The 12,467-nt window shown below is 41.6% G+C and overlaps 1 protein-coding gene across 2 annotated transcripts in view; it reads left to right on the top strand.

Moving 5' to 3' along the window:
• The window catches only part of pde5ab (phosphodiesterase 5A, cGMP-specific, b), a 55,866-nt gene that overhangs the window by 18,730 nt on the left and 24,669 nt on the right, over positions 1-12,467 (top strand). For both annotated transcript variants that reach the window (XM_084156194.1, XM_084156193.1), the window contains exons 4-7: positions 1,680-1,769; positions 5,534-5,605; positions 5,698-5,787; positions 6,397-6,534. In XM_084156194.1, the coding sequence (XP_084012320.1) occupies positions 1,680-1,769; positions 5,534-5,605; positions 5,698-5,787; positions 6,397-6,534 (390 nt within the window). The remainder of the gene's footprint in view (positions 1-1,679; positions 1,770-5,533; positions 5,606-5,697; positions 5,788-6,396; positions 6,535-12,467) is intronic.

The raw sequence follows: 12,467 nt of genomic DNA, 5'->3' as shown, positions 1-12,467 counted from the left end.
CCCCTGTTTCAGTGTCTCCACCACATACTTCTCCATGGCCTCAGTCTCCGCTATGGAAAGGGAGTAAATGCGACTCTTCGGGGGGTGTTGTCCCTCCAGCAGGTCAATGGCGCAGTCCCAGGGCCTGTGAGGAGGGAGACACTTAGCCTTGGAGAAGACATTGGCGAGATCTGCGTACTCACGTGGGATGTTGGGCTGGAGGGAGGACTCCGGACTCTCCACTGACGTGGAACAACAAACCACCGGCAGGCAGGTCCTCCGGCATGAGGGGGACTAGGCTGTGATCCTCTTGGTGATCCAATTGATGGTGGGGTTGTGTAGTCTGAGCCAGGGCAATCCCAAGAAACCTGTCATATGGCAGGAAACTGAAAAGCATATCAACATGACAGGTAGGCCTATTTATGCCCCTTTCCCACAGTGAAGTGTGAAATGCTGTGCCATTATGCAGACTTTTAATTGTATGACCTTAACTTGCAGGGATAAAATGTGGAGACACGAGCCAAATTGGATGACAAGGCAAATGTAACCTTGGTGTTCTCTAGAATGTTTTAATCGTATGCCCCAACTTTTCCTGTTTCTTTCAATTTGTAGCCTATAGCCTATGTTAAATATTGTTAGCCACTACCGGTAGCAATAAGTCATAACCAGGTATATTTAACTACCATTTTAGTGTTCGTTCCCTTCCTTACATTGGTATCATTCCATTCCATTCCATTGTTTGATTTAGCCTACCTTTGTTTATTTCCTCTAAATGCTGTTACGTCCTTTTGGTTGTGGCTGAGGGTCAAGTAATAGTGGATACTATTTAATGAAGGCCAAATACAAATTGTATTCAAAATAAATTGTATTCAAACCGTTACTTTGAACTTGCCATCACACAGTTCCATGATCAGTGCGGGCAATGAGGGTATATGTATTATATAATACAACGTTATACTATTCTCCATATTCTAATTATATTGTTGGCTGCACTACTTCCAACGTTACCATTGATGAACTTAATGTGGCAACTTTCAGAATGAATCAAACTACCTTTTTATCATTAATGTGTAAAGGTTATATTTTACCATGAAGTAGGATTCATGAGTATTCACCTAAACATAAATCATGTCTAAAATCAGAGTGTTTTTTAAATCTACCCATAGGTTCTGAAACGGAGACAAATATGCATATGCTTTCATGGCTATCTGTCTATATTCTGAATGCATTCTCTATAGTCTACATTCAAGTCTTGTGCTGATCAAATTCAAATTAAAGGTACACCATATTTGCTTTAGAGAAATGAACAGATAAAACTAATTGAACAAAAACTCCTAGATGAAATTGGTAGGCCACCCAGTGGATGTGTTTTCTGGGGTTGAAGTAAATGTATTCAGTGCGCGGAAGGAAACCACGCCCACAAACCTGGTTACGCTCCTCCATAAGGTAAATCTGAATACCAACTACTGAGAAGTGTGTAGGAAAGGTGTGCGTTGAAAAGGCCTATATTTCCTATGTCTGAATCTGCCCCAAAGTGTCTCAGAGCTGATCTAGGATCAGTTTTGCCTTTTAAATCATAATGAATAAGAGAGGGGGACCTGATCATAGGTCAGCGCTCCTACTTACGAGATGCTTTGTGATTACATGCCTGGTCATGTTAAATGACATTGTAATTCATACTGTTTGTATCTCGTCCACAGGACCCCAGGTTCAATGCAGAGGTGGATCAGATTACAGGCTACAAGACCCAGAGCATCCTGTGTATGCCCATCAAGAACCACAGAGAAGAGGTAAGACACAATTGACTGTGAAAGTAACCGCCCCTTCCACTTTACTTCCGTATCATGTCCCATGCGGTTTTGAATGGGCTTCAAGATAGACTATAGATACAAAGTATTCACACCCTTTGACTTATTCTACATTTTGTTGTGTTACAGCCTGAATTTAAAATGGATAAAATATATATGTTTTGTCTCTGGCCTACACACAATACCCATAATGTCGAAGTGGAATTATGTTTTTAGAAATGTTTACAAATTAATTTAAAATGAAAAGCTGAAATGTCTTGAGTCAATAAGTATTCAAGCCCTTAGGTATGGCAAGCCTAAATAAGTTCAGGAGTAAAAATTTGCTTAACAAGTCACATAATAAGTTGCATGGACTCCCTCTGTGTTAAATAATAGTGTTTAACATTATTTTTTAATGACTACCTCATCTCTGTACCCCACATATTATCTGTGAGGTCCCTCAGTCGAGCAGTGAATTTCAAACACAGATTCAACCACAAAGACTAGGGAGGTTTTCCAATGCCTAGAAAAGAAGGGCACCTATTGGTAGATGGGTAAAAATAAAAAAAGCAGACATTGAATATCACTTTGAGCATGGTGAAGTTATTAAATACATTTTGGATTGTGTATAAATACACCCAGTCACTACAAAGATACAGGCGTCCTTCCTAACTCAGTTGCTGGAGAGGAAGGAAACCGCTCAGGGATTTCACCATGAGGCCAATGGTGACTTTAAAACATTTAAGGAGTTTAATGGCTGTGATAGGAGAAAACTGAGGATGGATCAACAACATTGTAGTTACTCCACAATACTAACCTAAATGACAGAGTGAAAAGAAGAAAGCCCGTACAGAATACAAATATTCCAAAACATGCATCCTGTTTGCAACAAGGCACTAAAGTAATACTGCAAAAAATGTGGCAAAGCAATTCACTTTCTGTCCTGAATACAGTGTTATGTTTGGAGCAAATCCAATACAACACATTACTGAGTACCACTCTCCATATTTTCAAGCATAGGGGTGGCTGCATCATGTTATGGGTAAGCCTGTAATTGATAAGGACTGGAGAGTTTTTCAGAATAAAAAATTAACGGAATGGAGCTAAGCACAGGCAAAATCCTAGAGGAAAAACTGGTTCAGTCTGATTTCCACCATACACTGGGAGATTAATTCACCTTTCCGCAGGACAATAACCTAAAACACAAGGCCAAATCTACACTGGAGTTGCTTACCAAGAAGACAGGGAATGTTCCTGAGTGGCTGAATTACAGTTTTGATTTAAATCTGTGTTAAAATATATGGCAAGACCTGAAAATGGTTGTCTAGCACTGATCAACAACCAATTTGACAGAGCTTGAAGAATTTTGAAATGAATAATGGGCAAATGTTGCACAATCCAGGTGTGAAAAGCTCTTAGAGACTTACCCAGAAAGATTCACAGCTGTAATCGCTGCCAAAGGTGATTCTAACATGTATTGACTCAGGGGGTTGAATGCTTACAGTGGGGGAAAAAAGTATTTAGTCAGCCACCAATTGTGCAAGTTCTCCCACTTAAAAAGATGAGAGAGGTCTGTAATTTTCATCATAGGTACACGTCAACTATGACAGACAAAATGAGAAAGAATAATCCAGAAAATCACATTGTAGGATTTTTAATGAATTTATTTGCAAATTATGGTGGAAAATAAGTGTTTGGTCAATAACAAAAGTTTCTCAATACTTTGTTATATACCCTTTGTTGGCAATGACACAGGTCAAACGTTTTCTGTAAGTCTTCACAAGGTTTTCACACACTGTTGCTGGTATTTTGGTGTGGTCCTCTGTAGCTCAGATGGTAGAGCACGGTGCTTGTAACGCCAAGGTAGTAGGTTCGATCCCCGGGACCATCCATACGTAAAAATGTATGTCGCTTTGGATAAAAGCGTCTGCTAAATGGCATATTATATTATTATATTTTGGCCCATTCCTCCATGCAGATCTCCTCTAGAGCAGTGATGTTTTGGGGCTGTCGCTGGGCAACACAGACTTTCAACTCCCTCCAAAGATGTTCTATGGGGTTGAGATCTGGAGACTGGCTAGGCCACTCCAGGACCTTGAAATGCTTCTTACGAAGCCACTCCTTCGTTGCCCGGGCGGTGTGTTTGGATCATTGTCATGCTGAAAGACCCAGCCACGTTTCATCTTCAATGCCCTTGCTGATGGAAGGAGGTTTTCACTCAAAATCTCACGATACATGGCCCCATTCATTCTTTCCTTTACACGGATCATTCGTCCTGGTCCCTTTGCTGAAAAACAGCCCCAAAGCATGATGTTTCCACCCCAATGCTTCACAGTAGGTATGGTGTTCTTTGGATGCAACTCAGCATTCTTTGTCCTCCAAACACGACGAGTTGAGTTTTTACCAAAAAGTTATATTTTGGTTTCATCTGACCATATGACATTCTCCCAATCCTCTTCTGGATCATCCAAATGCACTTTGGCAAACTTCAGATGGGCCTGGACATGTACTGGCTTAAGCAGGGGGACACGTCTGGCACTGCAGGATTTTAGTCCCTGGTGGCGTAGTGTGTTACTGATGGTAGGCTTTGTTACTTTGGTCCCAGCTCTCTGCAGGTCATTCACTAGGTGGTTCTGGGATTTTTGCTCACCGTTCTTGTGATCATTTTGACCCCACGGGGTGAGATCTTGCGTGGAGCCCCAGATCGAGGGAGATTATCAGTGGTCTTGTATGTCTTCCATTTCCTAATAATTGCTCCCACAGTTGATTTCTTCAAACCAAGCTGCTTACCTATTGCAGATTCAGTCTTCCCAGCCTGGTGTAGGTCTACAATTTTGTTTCTGGTGTCCTTTGACAGCTCTTTGGTCTTGGCCATAGTGGAGTTTGGAGTGTGACTGTTTGAGGTTGTGGACAGGTGTCTTTTATACTGATAACAAGTTCAAACAGGTGCCATTAATACAGGTAACGAGTGGAGGACAGAGGAGCCTCTTAAAGAAGAAGTTACAGGTCTGTGAGAGCCAGAAATCTTGCTTGTTTGTAGGTGACCAAATACTTATTTTCCAACATAATTTGCAAATAAATTCATAAAAAATCCTACAATGTGATTTTCTGGATTTTTTTTCTTCTCAATATGTCTGTCATAGTTGATGTGTACCTATGATGAAAATTACAGGCCTCTCTCATCTTTTTAAGTGGGAGAACTTGCACAATTGGTGGCTGACTAAAGACGTTTTTTCCCCACTGTATCTAATGAAGAGTTATTTTTTCCATTTATTTTCTTAAAGAAATTTTAGAATTTTTCTTCCACTTTGACATTGCAGAATATTTTTTGTAAATCGTTGACAAAAATTGACAATTCAATACATCTTAATCCCACTTTGTAACACAACAAAATGTGGTAAAAGTCAAGGGGTGTGAATACTTTCTGAAGGCTCTGTACCTCACAACACTAGCTAGGTTATGCCCAGATTGAACCATATACAAAATACACGTAGCTCAACCGAGCTACTCTCTCCTCACATTAAACAATCACCCACAAGGACAAGGGGGCAGAGGGAACACTTATACATGTACTAATGAGGGGATATGAACCAGGTGTGTGTAATAGACAAGACAAAACAAATGGAATGATGAGATATGGAGCAGCAGTGGCTAGAAGGCCGGTGACGACTAACGCCGAAGCCTGCCCGAAAAAGGAGAGGAGGCAGCTTCGGAGGAAGTCGTGACATCTCTCCTCTTTTCCCCCTCTCTTCTCTTTCATCCGCCAGGTCGTAGGAGTGGCGCAGGCCATCAACAAGAAGTGTGGCGAGAGCGGTACTTTCACTGAACAGGATGAAAAGGTACCGGGGAGAAAGACACTGGGGTTCAATGCTCTCTTTCTCTGTAAATACCATGCTCTGAATCAAGCTCATAGTCTTGATTTCCCTGACAGGACTTCTCTGCCTACCTGGCCTTCTCTGGGATCGTCCTACACAACGCCCAGCTCTACGAGACGTCCCAGCTGGAAAACCGACGCAATCAGGTTTGTTGCCGTGTGTGGGTTTTTATGCTTTCAAAGTGTGTGTGAGTGTGTATGTGTGTGTACATGCGTGCATATGCATCAAGCTCTCACAGTCTCCCTGCAGAATTAGACGTTCATCCACATTCTCCAAACATCAAATTTTAAAGTTGCTCCAAACGTCAAATTTCGAAGGTAAGGGTTAAGTTTAGGCGCTCATTCCAAAAAGTTAAGGTAAGGGATAAGGTTTGGGATAGAGTAATAATAAAATAAAATAAATTAAAAGTGTCCATGATTGGGATTGAACACACACTTTCTGATCCAGAGTCATGGGATTACACCCAACCACCACCCCTGTTCACAACAATTTAGCAAAACCCAAGCCTACTTCATGGGAATAGTGCTCACTTTTGCCCCTAATGGCAGGCTTTGACGGCATTTCTCGACGTCCTCAGGAGATGGATAGACATCCAATTTCGACATCAATCTGAAATGATCTCCCTGGCATATGCGTAGGTGGGTGTGTGCTGGTGTGCGTTATCATGCTTTCTTGTGAGTGTGTGTTCATGTTTTTGTTTTTGTGTATGAGTATGTGGGTGTGTGTTTATGGTTTACTATGTATGTCTCCCCCAGGTGCTGTTGGACCTGGCCAGTCTGATCTTTGAGGAGCAGCAGTCTCTCGAGGTGTTACTGAGGAAGATAGCAGGAACCATCCTCTCCTTTATGCAGGCCCAGGGCTGCACTGTCTTCATAGCTGACGGAGACTCTACGGTGAGTTCACACGTGCACACGCAAACACGCACATGCACATGTGCGCACACATATGCGCCCACGCACGCACACACACACACACACACACACACACACACACACACACACACACACTCACATGCATGCTTGCCAGGGAAGTACACAGAACTTTCAGAGGGCAGGTGCTTAAAATGGAAAAAGGGCACCCACTGGTGAAATGATGACTTTCATCATTCATATCTCGAAATTCATAACATACTAACTGCCTCTGTAGCGAAGATTTAACAATTTCTGAGCATAGGCCTATTTATTTCTGTAACAACACTCATCACACATTGTAAGCAAGCTATACAGTGCCTCCTATAGACATGATTGACATCGGGAAAAGAGGGTGGGCTATCAGCTGATCATTGAGGGCGGCAGGTAGCTTAGTGGGTAAGAGCGTTGTGCCAGTAACCGAAAGGTCGCTGGTTCTAATCCCCGAGCCGACTAGGTGAAAAATCTGTCGATGTGCCCTTGAGCAAGGCACTTAACCCTAATTGCTCCTGTAAGTCGCTCTGGATAAGAGCGTCTGCTAAATGACCTAAAATAAATTGATGTTCAATCTGCTAGTTAGCTAGCTCAATATTATTTTTTACTGATTGTGTTTTATCTTCAATGCTCTTAAATAATAACTTAATAATATAATATTCCTAATCTTCTAACTCATGATATATGACAGGCTGGCTTGTGTGGATATTTTAGTATATTGTGGTTAGCTAGAGTCTAGACTACCTGTGTTGCTGCTGCTTTGACACACGTCCAACTCCAGACTGAAGAAGGGATGGAGTTGGGTCGGAGGGTCGTTGATTCAGACGCTTTTGTTGATTTCTGCCTCTCTCTGCTGCGGTATCAGCCAACCAGACTGTATATTGTCGATGATGGAAATCAAGTGTTATCAAGTGTTAATAAAATGTTAGCTGCTGTGGCAGTACTGTGGATATTTAAACTAGGGAGCTTGCTACACACACTCGACCGGTGACCACATCTCAAGCCATGCACGTACAGGGCAGTCTACGTACAGGGCAGTCTACGTACAGGGCAGTCTACGTACAGGGCAGTCTATGTACAGGGCAGTCTACGTACAGGGCAGACTGAGAAAAAGGCACAACTGGGTGCACGTGAGCTCCGAACAAGGCAGACCAACAAACAGTGTAGGGGTGGCGAACTTGACGACGTCACAACGACTTAAGGGCACTGGGTTCAGAACAACAATGACAAAAACAGAAGAAAAAAAGGTTTAATACCACCACCCTTTTTAGGGCACTTGGCAAGTGGGAAGGCAAAGGGACAGGTGCTCGGGCACAGGTAGACCCCTATCTGGGCATGTACCTGATACTTGCACGTGCACACACACAGGTGCGCACGCCCGAATGCACACATACAAACATACACACACGGACACACATTCAAAGAGATAAAAGAGAGAATGAACAGAGGTCTCACAGAATGACAGAAAGAGACAAATACAGGGATGAGTGCTTTGATTGACACTGGGTAGGCGGAGAGGGCAGCACAGTCCACCTTGTTTACAGTCTCATGGTGAGCGAGAGAACAATTATAAAAGAGAAAGAAAGACAGGAATTATAAAAGAGAAAATGAAAGAGATTGGATTGACAGTAAATAGACATGTCTCAGTGAGAATAACTGCAGGACTCCCACAGTGTTCTATAGAGACCCATTCTATTCTGTAGTCCTCTTGTGTAGCTCCAGCCTTGAATACCTTTGGGTTTTCTATTCAGACAGCCCATTGACACACATTCATCTTCAATATCGTTGGGACGAAGGATGGTGCTTAGTAAAGAGATAGTTCGAAATAATTCCCATTCATTCGGGATCAAGATCTATGGATTTCACCTAGTCCTACTCTATTGAATTTTCAATACAGACGGCATGGAATTTGGACTGAGATCTGCCACTTTTGTACGAAAACATTGAACAAATGTATATTTTGGGTTCAACTATCCTGACAACATCAATTGAGAGGCCCTCAGCATTTAGCCGAGTACTTGCGATGCAATCAGCGTTAACAATGGAAGGCTGTTTTGTTCCCTTGTTAGTGGGGGAAATATGAAATGCCATTGTAATAGAGAAAAATGAATGGCTGCATTGAGCCCAGTCCACTAGACAATGAGGAACATTATTCTAGAACTGCTTGTTTGTGTTCTCCCTGCCTCCTATGATTATGAGAGAAACAGAACTGAATGGGACTTGGCTTGTCTGTTCAGATCAAAACTGCAACTAGTACATAGAGTAATATGACTGTTAGTGGCTATGGAAACTAGTACATAGAGTAATGTGACTGTTGGTGGTTATGGAAACTAGTACATAGAGTAATATGACTGTTGGTGGCTATGGAAACTAGTACATAGAGTAATATGACTGTTGGTGGCTATGGAAACTAGTGCATAGAGTAATATGACTGTTAGTGGCTATGGAAACTAGTGCATAGACTAATGTGACTGCTGGTGGCTATGGAAACTAGTACATAGAGTAATATGACTGTTGGTGGCTATGGAAACTAGTACATAGAGTAATGTGACTGTTGGTGGCTATGGAAACTAGTACATAGAGTAATGTGACTGTTAGTGGCTATGGAAACTAGTACATAGAGTAATATGACTGCTGGCGGCTATGGAAACTAGTACATAGAGTAATGTGACTGTTAGTGGCTATGGAAACTAGTACATAGGGTAATATGACTGTTAGTGGCTATGGAAACTAGTACATAGAGTAATGTGACTGTTGGTGGCTATGGAAACTAGTGCATAGAGTAATGTGACTGTTGGTGGCTATGGAAACTAGTGCATAGAGTAATATGACTGCTGGCGGCTATGGAAACTAGTACATAGAGTAATGTGACTGTTAGTGGCTATGGAAACTAGTACATAGGGTAATATGACTGTTAGTGGCTATGGAAACTAGTACATAGAGTAATGTGACTGTTGGTGGCTATGGAAACTAGTGTATAGAGTAAAGTGACTGCTGGTGGCTATGGAAACTAGTACATAGAGTAATATGACTGCTGGCGGCTATGGAAACTAGTGCATAGAGTAATATGACTGTTGGTGGCTATGGGAACTAGTACATAGAGTAATATGACTGCTGGCGGCTATGGAAACTAGTACATAGGGTAATATGACTGCTGGTGGCAATGGAAACTAGTACATAGAGTAATATGACTGCTGGCGGCTATGGAAACTAGTACATAGACTAATGTGACTGCTGGTAGCCATGGAAACTAGTACATAGAGTAATATGACTGTTGGTGGCTATGGAAACTAGTACATAGAGTAATGTGACTGTTGGTGGCTATGGAAACTAGTACATAGAGTAATGTGACTGTTAGTGGCTATGGAAACTAGTACATAGGGTAATATGACTGTTAGTGGCTATGGAAACTAGTACATAGAGTAATGTGACTGTTGGTGGCTATGGAAACTAGTACATAGAGTAATGTGACTGTTAGTGGCTATGGAAACTAGTACATAGAGTAATGTGACTGTTGGTGGCTATGGAAACTAGTACATAGGGTAATATGACTGTTGGTGGCTATGGAAACTAGTGCATCGAGTAATGTGACTGTTGGTGGCTATGGAAACTAGTGCATAGAGTAATATGACTGCTGGCGGCTATGGGAACTAGTACATAGAGTAATATGACTGTTGGTGGCTATGGAAACTAGTGCATCGAGTAATGTGACTGTTGGTGGCTATGGAAACTAGTGCATAGAGTAATATGACTGCTGGCGGCTATGGGAACTAGTACATAGAGTAATGTGACTGTTAGTGGCTATGGAAACTAGTGCATAGAGTAATGTGACTATTGGTGGCTATGGAAACTAGTACATAGGGTAATATGACTGTTGGTGGCTATGTAAACTAGTGCATAGAGTAATGTGACTGCTGGTGGCTATGGAAACTAGTACATAGAGTAATATGACTGTTGGTGGCTATGGAAACTAGTACATAGAGTAATATGACTGCTGGCGGCTATGGAAACTAGTACATAGGGTAATATGACTGTTGGTGGCTATGGAAACTAGTGCATAGAGTAATGTGACTGTTGGTGGCTATGGAAACTAGTACATAGGGTAATATGACTGTTGGTGGCTATGTAAACTAGTGCATAGAGTAATGTGACTGCTGGTGGCTATGGAAACTAGTACATAGAGTAATATGACTGCTGGCGGCTATGGAAACTAGTGCATAGAGTAATATGACTGTTGGTGGCTATGGAAACTAGTACATAGAGTAATATGACTGTTAGTGGCTATGGAAACTAGTACATAGAGTAATTTGACTGTTGGTGGCTATGGAAACTAGTACATAGAGTAATATGACTGCTGGCGGCTATGGAAACTAGTACATAGACTAATGTGACTGCTGGTGGCTATGGAAACTAGTACATAGAGTAATATGACTGCTGGCGGCTATGGAAACTAGTACATAGACTAATGTGACTGCTGGTGGCTATGGAAACTAGTACATAGAGTAATATGACTGTTGGTGGCTATGGAAACTAGTACATAGAGTAATATGACAGTTGGTGGCTATGGAAACTAGTGCATAGACTAATGTGACTGCTGGTGGCTATGGAAACTAGTACATAGAGTAATATGACTGTTGGTGGCTATGGAAACTAGTACATAGAGTAATATGACTGTTAGTGGCTATGGAAACTAGTACATAGAGTAATATGACTGCTGGCGGCTATGGAAACTAGTACATAGAGTAATGTGACTGTTGGTGGCTATGGAAACTAGTACATAGAGTAATATGACTGTTGGTGGCTATGGAAACTAGTGCCTAGAGTAATGTGACTGTTGGTGGCTATGGAAACTAGTACATAGAGTAATATGACTGTTAGTGGCTATGGAAACTAGTGCATAGAGTAATGTGACTGCTGGCGGCTATGGAAACTAGTACATAGAGTAATGTGACTGTTGGTGGTTATGGAAACTAGTACATAGAGTAATATGACTGCTGGCGGCTATGGAAACTAGTACATAGAGTAATGTGACTGTTGGTGGCTATGGAAACTAGTACATAGAGTAATATGACTGTTGGTGGCTATGGAAACTAGTACATAGAGTAATATGACTGTTGGTGGCTATGGAAACTAGTACATAGAGTAATGTGACTGTTAGTGGCTATGGAAACTAGTACATAGAGTAATATGACTGCTGGCGGCTATGGAAACTAGTACATAGAGTAATGTGACTGTTGGTGGCTATGGAAACTAGTACATAGGGTAATATGACTGTTAGTGGCTATGGAAACTAGTGCATAGACTAATGTGACTGTTGGTGGCTATGGAAACTAGTACATAGGGTAATATGACTGTTGGTGGCTATGGAAACTAGTACATAGAGTAATATGACTGTTGGTGGCTATGGAAACTAGTACATAGAGTAATATGACTGTTGGTGGCTATGGAAACTAGTACATAGAGTAATATGACTGTTGGTGGCTATGGAAACTAGTACATAGAGTAATATGACTGTTGGTGGCTATGGAAACTAGTACATAGAGTAATATGACTGTTGGTGGCTATGGAAACTAGTACATAGAGTAATATGACTGTTGGTGGCTATGGAAACTAGTACATAGAGTAATATGACTGCTGGCGGCTATGGAAACTAGTACATAGAGTAATGTGACTGCTGGTGGCTATGGAAACTAGTACATAGAGTAATATGACTGTTGGTGGCTATGGAAACTAGTACATAGAGTAATATGACTGTTGGTGGCTATGGAAACTAGTACATAGAGTAATGTGACTGTTAGTGGCTATGGAAACTAGTACATAGAGTAATATGACTGTTGGTGGCTATGGAAACTACTACATAGAGTAATGTGACTGTTAGTGGCTATGGAAACTAGTACATAGAGTAATATGACTGTTGGTGGCTA

This window comes from Coregonus lavaretus, assembly GCF_964263955.1.
Source record: "Coregonus lavaretus genome assembly, chromosome: 39".
NCBI lineage: Eukaryota > Metazoa > Chordata > Actinopteri > Salmoniformes > Salmonidae > Coregonus > Coregonus lavaretus.
This window is presented reverse-complemented; position numbering and strand designations above follow the sequence as displayed.